Source organism: Athene noctua, chromosome 5 (assembly GCF_965140245.1).
Source record: "Athene noctua chromosome 5, bAthNoc1.hap1.1, whole genome shotgun sequence".
Classification (NCBI taxonomy): Eukaryota; Metazoa; Chordata; class Aves; order Strigiformes; family Strigidae; genus Athene; species Athene noctua.
In genome coordinates, this window is record NC_134041.1 from 20,181,405 (window position 1) to 20,199,478 (window position 18,074).

The 18,074-nt window shown below is 38.4% G+C and overlaps 1 protein-coding gene across 1 annotated transcript; it reads left to right on the top strand.

The window, feature by feature from the left end:
- The first annotated feature begins 4,179 nt into the window (after positions 1 to 4,179).
- RWDD3 (RWD domain containing 3) lies at positions 4,180 to 16,675 on the top strand. The gene is made up of 4 exons (XM_074906618.1): positions 4,180 to 4,280; positions 10,111 to 10,595; positions 11,279 to 11,394; positions 11,491 to 16,675. The coding sequence occupies exons 1-4, from the start codon at positions 4,196 to 4,198 to the stop codon at positions 11,603 to 11,605; spliced, it is 801 nt and encodes a 266-aa protein (XP_074762719.1). The 5' UTR covers positions 4,180 to 4,195; the 3' UTR covers positions 11,606 to 16,675.
- The last annotated feature ends 1,399 nt before the right edge of the window (positions 16,676 to 18,074 follow it).

Genomic DNA, 18,074 nt, shown 5'->3' on the forward strand with positions numbered 1-18,074 from the left:
TGGGAAAACAATGCTGTCTAATGTTTACATAATGTATTTACTATCAGGACTTTAATGTGCTCTGTAAATAATTACTTAATCCTAAATTATAATGATTGTTGTTCTGCCTACAAAAGGTGTGAAAGTAGCAGAGAATCTCTTGGTGCTCTGAAAATGATCATAAATAGTCTGTCATCTTATGCACTCCCATTTTGTCACTCGACTCATGTCCAAGTGTGGTGGAATAATAGCTAATGTGCTGAAGTTCAAAAGATGGAGGCACAGATACTAAGGTTGCTGTAGCTCGGCAGTTAAAAATGAAGCGAACTGGTAAACTAAGGAGCACTGCCTGGTTTTTGGACTCTTACTAAAGTGTTTTTTATGGAGGGTGGAAATGTCCCTTTCAAAACCACCACTCCTTTACTTTTTAAAGAGACCCATCCCCAAGATTTACTAAATTAACTGACAGTTTAATCCGTTGTCTCCTTTTACTTATGCCTGGAGGAAAATCCATGTAGTGAGGTTCCACAAGCAGATGTACTTGATGTAGAAGATGTACATTTTGAGGATAGAATATATTACTCATAATGTTAACTGCTTATGTCTTCAGCACCACACCCTTCCCTACCCACAAGTATCTTTACATATGTTCTTTAGCAATGCAGTGTATTTTTTCAGTTTTCAACAAATTTTTAGTAGGCAACTTCATGCATTTTTACTCTCACTGGAAAAAAAAAAAGTGTTTGTTATTCCATCTTACTTTGTGCAAGGTAAATTGTAGGCAAGTTCTATATGCGGTGAATCAAGTAAGTATTGATTCTCTTGGCAATGGTAGTAATAGTAGGAACCTGTGGTCAAACTAGATATGTCATTTTGTAAAAAGCATCCTTCTTAGTTTGTATTAGATGGTTAATCACTTTTATGTGTATCTCCTTCAAGAAAAAATGGCTTGCCAAACTCTTAGAGAAAGAATCTTAAATTCTTTTATGAATGTGACAATTGCATCACTTTGGTGTTACAACTTGTATGTCAAACTGTGTAAAACCTGTGGGCAGAGTACTAGTCTAGGCTCCAGACCTAAACGGGTGGCCTTGAGCATGTGTGAAACGATGTATTATTTACCAGTGAACCACTGATTCCAATGGCAGCTACTCACAAGACATGTTTGCAGCATGGGTACATATTTTTATGACTGTAGTCTGAATAAATCCAATTTTCAAAGGATAATGTAAATTTATTGGAAGTATTGGGATTGTTATTAGTCCTTGTTAAAAAATTTAAAAGAATAGTTTCTTTTTCTGACATTCCATGCTGACATGGCCTCTCTTATAAAACAGAAGCCATCACATTTGTTTTCAGTGTATTATGGTAAAAAAACCCCAACATTAAAGACTAAGTAATGATTTTTATTTTCTGATGTTTTGCCAGTTTTGTGGTAACTACAGAAAGTTTTAGCTGTTTTTCTAATATGTTCCTGCTGTTGCCTCCAGCTTCTGAAGATTGTGACCCCATAAACCTCCCATCTATAGAGATATCTAATGCTTTAATTGATCATTAGTAGACTTTCAAAATGAGTTTCTATCTGCCAAAAGATTAAGTGTCTTCGGGAATTGACTTAAAGCAGTTTGATGCATGGAGGATAAATGCAAGTGCCTTTAAAAAACACTGCTGACCACAAATCCTTGAAAAACTTGCTTCTAAAATACTTGAAAAGTAATAAAAAAGATTTTTTTCCTCTGGTTTATTTGCTCTCAAATCAGAGAAGGCTTTTTTTTATATATCAGTGAGAATTCATTAGCTCATTTTCAAAAACCAAAGAGCAAAACCTCATAAAAATGTCAAATTTAACCTTAGAACAAACCATGCAAATTTTGGAAGCTTTAATTTGCAGTGTAGATTTTTTGTTAAATTAATTTCTTCCAACTTTAAAAACTACATGCTTTGGGCCAAAAAAAAAAAAAAGATGAAAACTTTTGTATTAGCTGTACTTGAGAATACTGAGGAAAAACATCTTCATGTTTTATCACAATTTTTCACGATTACAGGGGTTGCTTCTGTTTTCTTAAACTTTTGCCTTTTAGATTATTTGGAGTGATTTTTTTACAGGTTTTCATGATGCTTTCTCTCTGCCATTTTTGTACAAGTCACTTTTGGGGAAACTTCTACCCTTGCAATAACACTTACAGTTGTTACTACAGAAATAATGGCTTCTTAAGTATCTGAAAAATCCGTGCTATTTAACTCAGTTAAGAACAGTTCTAGCTGGTAAGGATACCGTTCTGGCTGCATTAGAGCTGTCAACATTGTTGTAGCAGAAATTATAGGAACTGCAGCTGTCCTACAGCAGTGCCGAAAGATGGATGTGATTGGTTGCATAGGCTAGTCATCACACTTAGCTGTGGTTACGGGTTCCTCGTTAGTGTTTGTCTTGTGACCCCAAAATGGGCAACTGCAGTGATTTTTAGACTCTTTCTAGTGGTCCTTTAATGGCTTCTAGAGTACCTGCTTTTAGGACCGCTTACCGTTGAGGCAGCTGGGATGGCAGGGTGGCTGGCATGGAAATGACGGTAAAAAGATGTAGATGGATGTTCCAAATCGACATTTTTTTTCCTCAAATGTCTGTCTACTCCTTCTCTCTTATTTGCCACTTGGGTTAGAGGAAAACAGGTCTAAACACACAGTTTTATATATAAACACCAGTGGTTGTCAATGCAACACCAAATTGATAGGGGCCATAATTATAGTGAGTAGAAAGCAAAGGATACTACTTACTGCAAATAACACTGGAAAGATTAATCTTACCTATATATGAAAGGCTGCGTTCTGTCTGCCTTGTCAGGCAAAGTGGAAAATACTGGTATCATCAGTGGAGTATTGATTTATGACAGGATGCTGGAGCTGGTTTAATTGACTAAAAAGAAAGATTTTTTTTAAAACTTTATTTGCCACATGTTGATGGGAAAGCATTCATTTAGAGAAATGAATACAGTTAATGTTATCCTATCAAACACTGCAATGTTTAAAGAAATTAAAAAAGAGGGAAAGTAAGATCTTTACTTCCAGTTTAATAATAATGGAATATGAAGGCCAGATCGTCACTGTAGAAGTTCATTTCAAATTAAAATATTTAGCATTTTCACTAGTCTGTGAATACAAGAAAATTTATTACATTAAGATGGAATTTAGATCTTTGACATGAAGCTGATATTTTCATAGTGTGAAAAATATCAAGCTGACATTATACTGTCTCATTTGATGACTTCCAAATGTCAGAGTGCAGTAACTTATTCATGGGGACCTCAATGTCTTGTGATAGTGTCAATTTAAAAGACATTTACATGGACTTTTTTATTTAAACATGTAAAATGGAATATGCAAAGTGGATGAGGAGAAGGGGGAAAGACCAGGGGCAAGAAAGTTCTTAATAATAGAATGAGGCACTTTTAAGGCTAATTTCCACCGAAGCCTTCTGACAGCTGCATGGAGCACTACCTGGCAGTACTTCTGACAGCTCCCATCTTCTTTCCCTTAGTATTATTTCCTTCATTCCCAGTTCAGCACTCTGAAGTTTCTTGTTATTTCAGTGGAATTTAGGGGACTAATAATAACGTGATATACTTTCCTGGAAAAGTAAACCACCCATCCCTTGCTTTTAAAAATGATTTTATAATTATGGAAGATACAGAGTATTTATTTTGAGATGACTCTACCTGGGAGTTAATGATACCATCGGCCGTAGAAGACCTCAGTCAGGTGCCTGTTGGTGGGATTATGAAGCCACAGTAGTCGAATACAGGCAGCACAGATTTATATTCTAGTAAAACTTTCTGTATGAGTCTGTGTGGCTACGCTTCAGTTGACCATCTGCACCCTGAGGGTGACCGCGGTACTCCTTTCTGCGGGTCAGAGACCGCCACACACAGTCGCAACAGGGCCAAAACGGGCCGCTGCGGCCGGCGGCCATTTTGTTCGGCGCCGAGAGAGAGAGAGAGGCTCCCGCCACTCGGTGCCTGCCCCTCGCCGCCTCGGAGGCTGCCGGGCGGCTCATCACCGCCCGAACCGAGGGGGCAGCGGCGGGCGAGGCGGCCGGAGGGGCCCCGCCGCCACCAGCAGCCTCCCTCGAGCGCGGGACTGGGGGAGGCGGCGGCGACCCCTGCCGGCGGCCGCCGGCAGGGGTCGCCGCCGCCTCCCCCGTCCCGCTCCGCCGGGCGCGGCCATGTCGGAGCTGGCGCTGGAGGAGCTCTCGGCTCTCGCCGCCATCTACTGCGAGCCGGACGCCTGCGAGGTGCTGGCGGTTTCAGGTGAAGGCGCCCGCGCTCCTCTGCCGAAAGCCGCGGCTCGTCCCGCTCGGCAGGGTCTCCTCGCGTTGCCCAAGCGAGACTCGGAGGCGGCCGTGGCGGCGGCGCCTCAGCCGGGGATCCTCCCGCCGCACCGGCCCGGCTCCGGTACCCCCGTCCCGGCCTCGAGAGGCGGCGCTCCGGGGCCGCTCACGGCGGGGGCTCTGCCCAGCGGAGAGGCGCCGGCTTAACCCCTGCTGTTAGCGGCGAAGATGGGCGCTTTCTCGCCTGTCTCAGTCCTGCCTTGTGTCTTTGCTGCCGGCCTCTATTAGTAGAGGACGAAGCCTAAGTGGGTCCTGCTCGTTTATAATTAGCGACCTTCTTAATTCCAGCTGTTTGCGGGGCGTGCAGAAACTTGCAGTAGGCAAAGGGCAGCAGTGGGAAGGGGCTGGCTGCTGTTTAGGTAAATAAGCAGTTTGCATCTCATACATGTCACAAAACCAGCTATTTACCCTGTAATACTTAATAGGGGTGCAGCAGTTGCTATGCATGAGAAGCCTTGGGTCATCTCTTTTTCTGGGGGTAAGGTAATAATCTGGGCCTTATAATGTGCCAAATGTTCTCCAACTTCAGCAATTAGCATATGGTTGTAGGTTTTTACAGGGCACTAACGCTAATCTTTCACGTTTTCTGCGGGTGGGAAGATGAGAAGGTTTGTAGTGCTTGCTCCCATCAGCTGCTGGATGCTGTAGACTAGGAATGCAATTAAGTGTAGACACCTTTACTCCACGTTTTCTGCACCAGCCGTGGTGGCCGCTGATCAGAACATAATTTTAAGAGATTACTTTTATCAGTCTGTGCCATCACAGTGCTGCAAAGATGCCCCTTCAGCGAGGGAGAATAAACCTCAGAAGTTTGGTGTACAACAGCAGTTACCATCAGGATTAAAGAAAGTGTCAGGTGGGCAAGTGTTGCATGTCTCTTCAGATCCAGAACGTAAGTAAATTTTGCTTAGTGCCTACTACAGAGGTGACAGCTCTCCTATATATTTGTTGGAGAGATAAATATATACGCACACACACAGAGAATATGCATTTATTCTTTACTACTGTCCCCTGGTGTCTCGGGAGCTATTGCAGCTGCTGCCTGGCTTCCCAGCAGAGCGATGGACAGCAAGCAGCTTCCTGCTGGTTGGACTGCAGTAAAGTCCTGGAGAATACTGTTAAATGTGGATGCAGTGGCCTGCTGTCAGATTTTGTCTGTGTATGTATTCAGCCCAAAAGAACTGGGATTCATAAGGAAATAATTTTTACTGTGAGGGTGACCGAGCACTGGAACAGATTGCCCAGAGAGGTTGTGGAGCCTTCAGCTTTGGAGATACTCAAAAGCCAGCTGGATGTTGCCCTGGGCATCCTGCTGTAGGTGGCCCTGCTTGAGCAGGGAGGTTGGACAAGATGACCTCCAGAGGTCCCTGCCAACTTCAATTGTTCTGTGATTCTGTGAAAATAAGTTTGTGCTGCTTTGGTGTGAAATTACATGTGGCTGCTCTTAGTGACTCACTTAAACTAAAAAGTTACCAGGAAATTAACTGAATAAACCTCCAACTTTTATTTGAAAGTAGTTGTTGAAATAGATTCACATAGAACATCGAGTGGGTATCTGAAAAGAGGACTTTGTGTGTAGACAGCCTCAGGGGGATGAAGGACATTAGTGTCTGCATGGAGCACAATTAACTGGGGTAATCTAAAAGCAGAAATGTTTTGTGTCTAGATCTGCATGACACACCTCTTGCTCCAGTATAGGCAGATAATTCCGTGATTTTATTTTGGTATTTAGAGCTGTATTTTTAAAATATGATTGATGAAATGTTTTGACTGAGTTTTATTTTCTCCAAGTCAAAAAGTTCAGGAATGTTATTTCAGGCATAGTTTGAAAATACAGTATCCAGGCTTAACAGATGTTTATTTTAAAAAATCTGAACGTATCTGAACATTGCATATGCACGTCTGTTCCTCCAAATCAGTTAGAGATATATGTACACCCTTCTCTGTGCTTCATATACAGAAAAATTATTTTGTGTTTATAAGTTACCAGGATGTAAAAGGCTCAAAACTTTCCTGGAACATGAAGTGCCACAAGTGCACAACGGGAACAAGCTATTATATTTATATTGATGTTACATGACCTTGCGGGGCCTTTAGCCAGGCTGTGTTCATGTTACATAAGGATCATGCATATCTGGTTGATATCCATCTTTTTCTGCTGGAATTGAAAAGATTATTTACAACAATGATTATTGGTAGTCTTCTTACTTTGGGAATTTACTTCTCTTTTTCTGTTGGAGCTATGGAATCCTGTACTTTGTATACAATTAACTTTTGCTGTATTCATTAGCTTATATTTGCTTTGTCTCTTTAAACCATATACATTGTCATTGACAAACAGTGCGCAGCAGTAACTTCCAGTGAGACTGTACTGTTACGTTATCTCTAATACATTAAGAGTAATTTGCTTGTAGATTCTCAGGATCAAAAAGGAGGCCATTGGGGTTTTATGGTTTTGAGGAATGTAAGAAAATGCTTTTGCAGCTCTCTTGGTATGATAAAAACTTTGGCTTTCTGGAATTTAACAACGAAGTATTCAGAATGTAAAATAAGTTTTTACCAAAACCAATGCATTGATGAATTTAAATAAACTAATTACAGCATATCTTTTGTATCTTACATATCTATTTGCAGAGATTAGCGTTACAGATAGAAATCCATAATTTTCTTGTTAATCTGTTCTCTTCTGGTTTGCTCACCAAGATTGCTATAAAAATATATTTATATATTCTAAGCTTGTACATTAGTAGGTGCCATTTTCTGAATTTAAAAATAGTCTGCATGTGTTGCATAAAATGCCTTTGGGCAGGAGAGGAGGGGGATATCTGTCTAGTTGACATGGAACATAAGAAAAAATTTGAAGTATGCTAGAGCTAAATGCAGCTATAGGGGAAAATGAGTTAAAATATATTGAGTTTAGTCTTATTAGCACATTAAATGCCAGCAGAACGTCATACCCAACCTTTTATTTCAGAAATAATCACCATTTTGCTGTGAAGACAACTCAGACATTGTAGCATGTGCAAACAAAGGAAATATTTCTTTAGAGCCTCGTTACGCAGGGCAACGGTGATTTGCTCTTTGTTCTGCCAGCTGTCTGCAACACTGGTGCAGAAAATGGACGCTGGAATGTTTAAATAAACTTTAGACGCTATAGACCCACAAACGTTTTGAACTGATTCTCCTTTTTAAAAGTAAGTCTGAAGCAGATGTAAATGAGCATGGCTGGGCTTTTCGCGATGGCTCAGGGTGATACACCTTGGGATGTGATGCTGCGCTGCTTCCTTCGGATTAGTTCATCATCACAGGGAAAGGTGTGAGATTGTTGCAGGCTTAAGAATATGATCACTGCAGCAGGAGGCCCTTGCCGAAGGGGCAAGGTTGGCCTGTCTGTTTATCCCTCAGTTACTTCTGAGTTGGTGAGATCTGTTATGACAAGCTAGTGAAAAAATCCTAGGAGGATTATCACAAAGGTAACATGTTTTTCTGTCACTGTAATTAAGCTGGCAATGGAGTAGTATTCTTCAGCTCATTTATAGGCTGTATATTTTAAAATTTCTTGGCAACATAGTTTAAAATAAAGTGATTCACGGGCAGGAATATAATAATGTTAATACTGTTCAGCCAAATGCAGCTTGCTTTCAGCTGGCTGCGTACCTGGTGGGGCTGCCCTGTGTAAGGGGTGGCTGGGAGAAGGTGGGTCAGCAGGCACTGTCTGTGTGCGGTGCGACGCTCAGGTGTGTGCAGACACCCTCCCTGATGGCCAAGAGGGTGCTGGGAGTCCCAGGAGATACAGCACAGGCTTTTCTTCTTGTGTGTGTGCTTGTATGTACGGAGCCTAGCATAATGGCAGAGGAGCTCTCATAGCTGGTGCCCAGTAAGAAATGTTGTCAGGACAGCAGAAGACAGAGGTTGGAATGGGAAGGCTTGAGTAGCGTAGGTACTGCCAGTGAGTGAGGGCTGCATGCTACAGATGGGTGCTGTGGAGACTGGAGTCTCTTCCAAGGCTGGTATATTTCTGAGGAATAAAAGCTGTCTTAAAAATAGTCTGGAACCTTTGATAGGGTCTTAGAAGACTGGAGACCAACTCCTGTTGCCAGGGAATAAGGCTTTGACATGTAGTGCCTGTAAGTACGGGCATGGTTGGGTGTAATTTCATTTAATTCACTGGATTGTGTCCACTACTTTAACCACTGGATTTGACTCTGTTCAGGTAGTGATGGTTTGTAGATGTTTGGAGACTTCTTTATAGTAATGCTAGAGTTTGATTACTGAGTTTGGAGGGTTTGCTTATTTTATTTTGTGACTGCTCTGACCTAGAGAGTTCTTTGTATGACCCAGGAAGGAGGTTTGGAAACAAGCCTTTGGCTAAGCTCTCTAAAGTGCTTCTGTCTGTCCAAGTCACTTTTAGGTTCTTTCACTTATGTAGTAGGGTTCAAATATAAAATCATAGAGAGCGCTGAGGTTGGTTAGCAGCATCAGCAATACTAATCAAACATAATTCAGCTGACTGTCATGTAAAGGAAGGTAAGATAAGGTAGGGGGAGAAGAAGGCAAGTCACTTCAAAAGAGCTTCTCTGAAACTCAGCTCTGCTCTAATCTGCCTTTCAAATCTGGCTTCTCCTGCCCTTATAGAATGAATCAACTTGACATTTTAGCAATTTTTTAAAGAAAAGGGGTGAAGTGCTTAGAATGCATCAAAGGGGGTGAAGCAGAGAACATCTGAAGAAGATCATCTTTTATCTGATACCCTCTTTCTTCATGGCAGAGGAGCAAAAGTAGGTTAGGTCTTTGTCCCCGCTTTTTACTTTATGAAGTTCTGCATTTTTCTGTGAAACATGTTTTAGTCAAGAAGGTTTTATTGCAGGAATTACTGTACATAACTTTCATATTCAACATCTTTGATTATGTGATTTATCAGGAGGATGTGGTCTTTTGCCCTTTCTGCTACATATTGTACGTATCCTTTTCACTCTGAAAAGAATTCTATTCTAAAGTAGACCAACAACAGGTTTTGAGTAGATATGTAGATGTATACACATATGTTTATATAATTATATACCTATATATGTATGTATATAGTATCTAGAATCAGATGTTTTTATTATGTCAGTCCAACTGTTATAAATGTAGAGAAGTTGGCAGAAATCAATTAAGCTTATTTTCTCTGAAAGTTGTGGGGGACAAAGATCTGACTTTTCTCTTTCCAAGTCTCTCTTCAGTGTGGAACTGCTTTTGAATGGTTGTCTTAAAAATTACTCAGTACAAGTCTGTTTGCCTTGTGCTGGTATTGATGTTAGGAGCCTTACAGATTTTTCTAGGAGCAAAGTTAGGGCAGTGTTGAGTCTGTCCAGAAAAGTGTCTATTTTCGGTTGTCCTTGCTGCTGCTATTGAGCTGTAGAAGCTGACTTATGTGTTTCTGAGAGAGACAATTCTTTATTGCTGTCTTGTCTAGACTTTGAAGGAGCCAAAAGGTGTGAATTCCTTTTAGAATGTGTTAATAACTTTCCTTCTAGTATGATATGGAAGTGTTTCATTTCAGGATTCCCTGCAAGTATAGCTTGAGCCATTGGTTGCAACCCCCCACCCCACAAAAAAACCCACACCCCTTTTTTTTCTTTTTTTTTTTTTTTTTTTACAGAATGGTAGTCATTTGAGTTGAGTTGTTACAGAAAATAACATGACTTAATAAAATATATGTATTTCCACTTCAAGCAAACTATTAATGTTTATTTTTTGATACTTTCCAGAGATGCATGGAATCACATTTAGGATTCAAATCAGCGTGAAAGAACTGCTGGATACAGATGTACTTTTAAAGCTGTTATTTCATTTACCAGTCAATTATCCATCAACTCTACCAGATATTTCTGTTAACTCAGACCAGCTTACAAGGGCCCAATGTATGGATGTGAAAGATAAATTACTTGAACAAGCAAAGAATCATCTTTCTGAACCCATGGTACACGATCTGATTCTTTGGATACAGCAGCATCTTAAATATGTCATTAAGGAATCAGCAACAGTTTGCAATGAAAAAACTATTTCGTCAAAAGGAACAAGTACAGAGGATGGTATCTGGATGCTCCTTTTGCATTTAGATCACATGAGAGCAAAGGCAAAATATGTCAAAACTGTGGAAAAATGGGCTACAGATCTAAGGCTGACTGGAAGACTGATGTTCATGGGCAAGATAATATTGATTCTTCTTCAGGGTGACAGGAGCAACATTAAGGTGCAGGAACAATGAATGTTGACTAGTTCTATTGATTTACCACTGAAACCTATGTGTCTGAATATTTTGTGTGTGTTTTTGTAAGAGTAACAATTTTGGAAGCAGATTGATCATTAGGACAGTAGGAAGGCCCAACAGCTTTATTCTGTATTTAAGAAAAAGAAGGTATTCTATGAGAAAGAAACCAGTGATACCTGTAGACCTGTGGCCTGTATTGTTTTGCTTCCCTCTCTAATTATACCCCTGTATTCACTGTGTCTCCTGACTGTAATAAGCGTAGGTTCAGTCTCATGTATTTCCCAAATGCCCCAGAAAACAGAAAATTTGTGATGAGAAATTAATATTTCTAGCTCATTACTGTCTCTTTCCTTGATTTAGAGATGCCTGGGCTTTGAACTTCTTGTCTGTACCTATAAACTCCCTCTGCATTAGGCAGGTTTTTGTGGTAAAATTGGAGGAGAACGTTTTGGCTTTTCAAACTCACGTTCTCCAGATCACTTAAGACTGCACTTAACTTCAAGCTGATGAATAAAAACAGTCATGCACTTCTTGGGATGGGCACTTTCGAAGTTTGATTGCTGTCTTCTAGAAAAAATCTGTATGTTTCATCCAGATTTTTGCATTTTACTAAACTTCAAAGATACTAGGTGACATTTAATATTTTGTTCTTTTTTGTCATTTAGGAGTACTTGATTCTTCAGAAAACTTCTAAGGTAGATGTGGACTCAAGCGGAAAGAAATGCAAAGAGAAAATGATTAGTGTACTGTGTGAGACAAAAGTACAGTCACAGCAGAAAAGGTATAATTTAGTACTGTTGTGGATAGAAAAGTAACAATCGATAATTACATTCTGACAAATCTAGGCATATTCATGAGTCTCCCTTTTACAATGTAGGTTTCAGACGTTTGAAGTCAAAGAATATTCAACGCTGGATGAGCTACAAAAGGAATTTGAAACTGCAGGACTTGCAACTCTTTTCTCTGACTTTGTGCCTCCTCTCTTAAAATAAAATTAAAAGAAAACTCTGGACTCTTTCACCAAAGCAGTAGTTGACTGCAGATGCTGATGGAAGATAAAAGGACTAATTTGGCAAACAACGTTAAAGCTTTTCTGAAAAAAAATACCAGCAGTAGCCATCCTTTTGCAAGAAGGCGGCAATTAGTACATTAAGAATTGATAATTTTTTGACATTTATGTATTGATAACTTTTTCCAAGGAATGTGGAGTTAATTGTGATAATTGCATGGCGAGCATGAGATATTGGGAAGAAATAATGTTAAAATAATGGTCTTCTAGTTAGACTCTGTTTTGCAATCCCCATTTTTCAATGTTTTCGTTTATATCTGTCATGGTAGTGGTTTTTCGTAACGGCCTGCTAGAAAGCATTATTAATTTTGCTTTGGAAGCTTATATGAAGATATTTCTATAAAAAGCATAGCAAACACATATTTGAATATGTGAGGACAGCATATACTTAATATCCCTTAGGTGTTCATCTGCTAACTTTTCATTCTCCATTTATTTGACTATAAATGCTAGACTGTTGATTTAAAGAAAAAGCTTATGTCACTTGGGGCCTGAAAAAACTTAGAAATGTCTTTTTGAATGTTAGTTTTTATTCTAAAATGTATAAAAACACCCAAGTGGAGAATTTAAATAGATTAAAAAGCTAAGGTAAAGCCAATTGTAATATTTTCTGTGATAGTTTACAGATTCCTTTTTGCACTTTATCTGGTTTTACTGTCTGTGCATCTTTAGACATCTTGATTCAATTAAACTGTCAGAGCAGTATATATAAAGACTTCAGTCTTCTGTCTCTCAAGACTTCTGTCAAGTCTTCTGTCATTTGAGAAGCTGGTAAGTTATAACTCCCTATTAAAATTTCCATACCTTTAGCATTTTGTTTTGATTGGTCAGTGGCCCTGGCTAGCTTATAAATTTTTTTATCACTAGTCTGTAGTTTGCTTCAGTATAATGTTACAAATTACATACATCATTTTTACAAATTGTGCAAGTTCTGTTTGCCTAGGGAGAATTGGATACTTATTTCTTCTTATAATTATTAATGTCCTTTGGTTTCTATTTTACCTGCTATCATTCTCTAGCAAGACTAGATAAATTGTCCAGTAGCAAAAATTTTCAAGTTGTGAGTTTTTCAGTAACTAGCATTGCCATTTCAGTTAGTTTTAGCATGTAGCTAAGCATGTCCTTTACTGCTCTCTAAAACTCACTCCCAGAAGCCAAATATCTCATGTATTCTTTGTTAACTGAATAGATTTGATCAATTCAGTGTAAATTCATTTATCTCCTTGTACTGGGGGAAGACTGGTACAATTTGGTTAGTTCCTGTTGTGTGATTTGGCAAATCATCATGTAAAACATTTTGATGTCCGGTTTCATACTCAGGCCATGAGATCATACCTCTTTATGTACACTAGTGAAGCAACTAAAACAAGCTATTAAGTTTTTTAGGTTTTATTGTTTGAGATATCAAATGCATAAAGGGTTGTAGACTATTTGAGAGTTTCTTAAGTTTTTAAGGAGTTTGGTAATTTTCCTAATATGGAGTATCTCAAATTCCTATGTTGCGTGTTATTTTATGTACCAAGGCTTATTTAATAAGACAGTAGCAAAAGCTCTTCTTAATGAGTCTTTCATGTGTAGCACATACAGTATTTCAGGCACGGTAGAAAACAGACTGGGTTAAACAGGTTTTACAAATCTGCTCTGTGTTATTTTGAAATGGCTTCCTGAGAGAAAGGAAATCAAATTTGCTATCATTTTAAGTGTATGCGGAGATGAATTTTTACTTTTATAAAGAATAAAACCCCAGAAGTATCTTTAAAATATTAAAATAACATGTATTTTAAATTACAGTTTTCAGGATTGAGCTATCCTCAGTTAAAATAGCTATGTTGAAAAACTGTGTGTCAGTGGAATATAAAGTCTTGAAAGATGCAGAGGCTCTCTTCTTATACTATGCGATAGATGTGACAAGTATCAAAAACAAGAAAAGGCCTATGCATGTGCAGTGTAAAACATAATCAGTATCTCTCTGCAAATCTAAATGTTGTAAAGTTTTGCCAGATGGATTTTATGTCCTCAGACAGATCTTTAAAATACTCCACTTTTCTGGAAAGAGAATAAGTAGTAAAGTACTCCAGCACAACCTATATCACAACCTTGTCCATTAAAGTCTAGCTGGAACCTTATCTAACATGCGTATAAATCAGTTGTATATGCTTTTTGTTGATTTTGGAAATTGGGTTGAATAGCATACCTAATCATGTGATCTCAAATTGCATGTCACTGCAAAAATAATTGAGGTGTGCAGTTGTTTTGCATGTCACTGCAAAAATAATTGAGGTGTGCAGTTGTTGTTCTCATCTTTCTTGCAAGATTGGATGTAGACTCTCCAACTTTTTCCTCCCTACTCTAAAAGCTACTGTAATTAGCTGCATAAGAGAAGCTGTTTGTAGGGTCGGTGGTTGCCAGTTGCACTTGGATATAAACTCATGTATTTTCTTGAAAACTATTGCCTGATGCCTTCTTGGTTAACTGTTTGGTCAGAACCATCATTGTGCAACAGCCAATTTAAAAAGTAAAAAAGTTGAAGAGCAAATGACAGTTGGGTAAGTTGCAGCTCTCTTCTGATCTGTGTTCATCTTCTTGCCAAATGAAGTTGTAAGCAGCTAGATGATTTCTGTACTTCAGGAGTTGTAAAAAGCAGTTTATACAATCAATTTTTATCATAGTTGAATTTGTTACTTGCTAACTTACATTGGACAGATCAACGAGTCCAGCGTAGGAAAAGACTGTAGTTTTTTTGCTTGGATTGATGTACTTCAGGAGAATTACAAATCTGATCAGCTTGATACTGTTCAGGCAGCAGAGAACATGAAAACTGATGTCAGGCTGATTCTGTCAAAGCAAATACTTTTGCCTACCCATCAATCAGTCACTTATTTTGAAGGGTAGGAGGATATCTTGTGTTCAGACAAGTAAACAATATTTTTAAAGGTTGTTCTTTTGGAAGAATGTTGCAGCTGTCTGTTAACTGATGGTTTGTTTGCATTTATTGTAAAAAGAGATGGGCAAGCCTGTGAGCCCCTGGGGCACAAAAGTCATCAAAATGCGTACTGTGGTGCATGTTCTGCCCTCCAAGGGAACTGAAGCAGACACAGAAGAATAAAATGTGGGGAAATAAAGTCAAAACTCTTGAGAATCATTAAAGAATGCATATCAGTGCCTAAAAAGTTAGTGGAGTGTATATAGCTATCAGAATCAGACAATTCAATTGCAAGGAAAAAGAAATCCACAAAGAAAAAATGGTTTAACAAATAAGAAACTAGCTTTCTTGTGGATATTGTAATATAAATAGTTCTTTGAACAGTGTGCTTAGTAAAGTCTCGTTTCCTGCAGACATTCTTGTATTCTAAACAATTGCACACATGAAGCCTTTCTTGCAGAGGAGACATTCATGATGGCACTCTCCCAGGTGGGTTCCCCAATGCCTGATGTTGAATGTGTTTTCTGTATAAATCATTGAAGTATCAATAGCATTTTTCTTCTCTGCTATGTGTTTTCATCAAAGTTGTAGGAACTTGGTTTCTTTCAAGCTAGTAACCTCTCATTTTAATTGAAATGAGTTGAATTCAAAAGTTCTAGAAGAATTTTGTTGTGTAAATATAATATGTGTGCTTCCATACAGACAGCACAGATGCATAAAGTTTCCTTTGAAAATCAGGCTAAAATGAAAACTGTTGCAGTAGGATGGACTACTTGAAGAATCAGGTTTTTAGGACAAAACTGAGATTTGACTGGTCTTTTTGAATCCCTTGGCTTATTAAGTGTGAAGAAAACAGAAAATGGGTTAAGAAATAAGGGTACATAGAAAGAGGAGCAAAACCCCTTATTTGCACAGTCATTTTTGCATGAATACATTGCATCCAAAGTGCCCGTTCTAATCCTGAGGAGACGTGCTCGATCCAGTCTGCTAAACTGTGGTTGAATTAACTGCAGGTGGGTGGGCATCCGCCAGTCACTAGAAGAGATGGCACTGGCGGTGCCAGGCAGGTTTGTTAGCAAATGGCACATGTTCACTTTTTCTGCTCCTTTCATATGATTCATGAGTGTTGTAGGTCTGCATTTTCTGTTGTATGAGAAGAAGGATGGTCTGGTCTTCTGAGGACTTCTCTCCCATTACCCTGTGTGCGGCAAGCATAAACTGAAGTAACCAGAAGGGCAACATGAGATGTTTTTACTATTACATGTAACATCAGGTCTTGCTACATATCTATGCTACTACTTCGGCAGAGTAGTGATGACTGTGGAAACAAGGACTTTGGAGTGCTAAGAGATTAAATTGCTCAGTTCTGCAAGAAATCAATCGTTCTACAGTTTTGTGTTTTAGCATTGTTACTGACCGTCATTATGACCAAGGTCTGTGGAGAAAACCATCTCTGTCTTGGTAGAGGGAGGAGCAGGAATAAAACTCCCTTCTTTTCTGTATTAATTTTTCAAGGCATTATTTATAGCATTAATATGTACTATTTATATTTAAATGGTTTTATTATCCTCTCTTGTAAAGAAACCTTTATGAACAGCACATACTGTGAAGTAGCCTACTGTTCAGGAGAATAGCATGGCTTCAGGGGAAGTAATGCCAAGTTCCAGAGCAGTACTGGGAATTCACCTTTTTTTTTTTTTTTTTTTTTTTTACTTATTCAGTCCTGTTAAGATTATAATTCTTACACCTCACCCCCCTTGCCATTTGTTATTTGCTGTTACAGGGAGGACAAGACACTGTAAGAACTCCTAGATGAAAATCCTTGACATAATCAATTAAAAAAAGATTGAAAGTGATTTGATTGTTTTGTGAATAAGGCTAATTTTTGTGGTTTTGTAGTTCTATCTCATTTTCCTATAAGTCTGTTTCTTATTTCTGTATGAATGACCCACAAAACCCCAAGATTAGTATAAATTAGAAGTACTGTAATGAGCTTAAAGAAACTTCATAGTGGAAAAATACTTTGTTTACATTGTTTCTTTTAAAAATAGTTCAATAAACCCTACATACGGATGATTTAAAATCTAGCGTCCCTTGATTTGTTCAGCTTTATCTGTGAAAATACAAACATAATCATATTAGAGTTCTTTTGAAATAAGATGATGAAACGTTGCACACACTGTATTTCTGCCAGAGTTTGAGACTGAAATTGCGTATATTATAAAATAGTGCAGTTGCTGGAATCAACTTTCATATATCTCATAGTAGCATTAAGCATTATCATCCTGTCTCTTTGTGCATAAGACATGCAACACTGGCAGCACTATGTTCTGGGTTTATAATTTATACGTATACTTAATTTTATATTATGCAAGAATTATGATTGTTTATATGCCTAATTATAGACATAAATGGAACTTGAAATGTAAATATGCTAATAGCATTTTGCAGTTATTGTTCTGTGCTACTTTCATATATTGGCTTTTATATCAATATTAGTTCATGTTTTCCAGCCTGAAAGTATTAACCTGCAGTGAAAAGAACTCTTCAGAGTGACAGAAAAATTTGCCTGAAAGACACGTTAATTTAAGGAATTCTTTGGACTCCAAAAATTAATCCCTTAATATTTTTAGTGAATTATGCATTCAGGTGTTTTAATTTTATGCTAATAAGGTAACAACCATTATGCTTATGATTTTCTTTGTGTTTCTTAATGTAATACAAATAATCTGTTTGCATCCTGCATTAGAACATAGCTGATCATGGAATTGGGGTCAATATTCTATTAGGATTTCCCATTATGAATATGATTCATTATATGTATGCATTGTCACCTATTATAACTTGAATGCAAAGAGTCATTTCAGGATGAAACTTGTTACAGAAGATCTCTGCATGAGAACAGTAACTCTACTTTATGCTTCTTTTCCTATTGTCACCTTTTACACTCCTGCAAATAAGAAATGAAGACTGATTTCTATGGGAAATAGTCAAATGATCACAGTTTCCTAGAGCTGAATTTAACAGGCCAACTCACTGTGGTACACTAGAACTCAATACTTGCTGGTTGGAGGTGGGGTACTCTAGGCTTTTATGGGACCACTTTTGGCAACATCTAACTGCTTCACTGAAGCAATTAGCTGGATATTTCTTAAACTTGATGTAGAGAGTTGAGGGAGCTAATTTCACCTGTGCAGAAAACAAATGGTTGACTGCTGCTTGATCTGAGCTTTACATCAGGAGAGCAGCCTGGTACTCCTTTTATGTTAGTGCCACAGGGGCTAATAACCTAAAGTTTACGCTTGTGCTAGTCAAAGAGAACGCTGCAGAGCAAAATCAGTGCCACAATTTTAAGACTGAAGGTGCTAAAATCAATGTACCTTTACTGTTCTTGGGATGCACTTAGGAAAAAATCAGTGCAAAATGATTTTGTTGGTCTCTGATCGATCACTAATCTGTAGTGTTATAC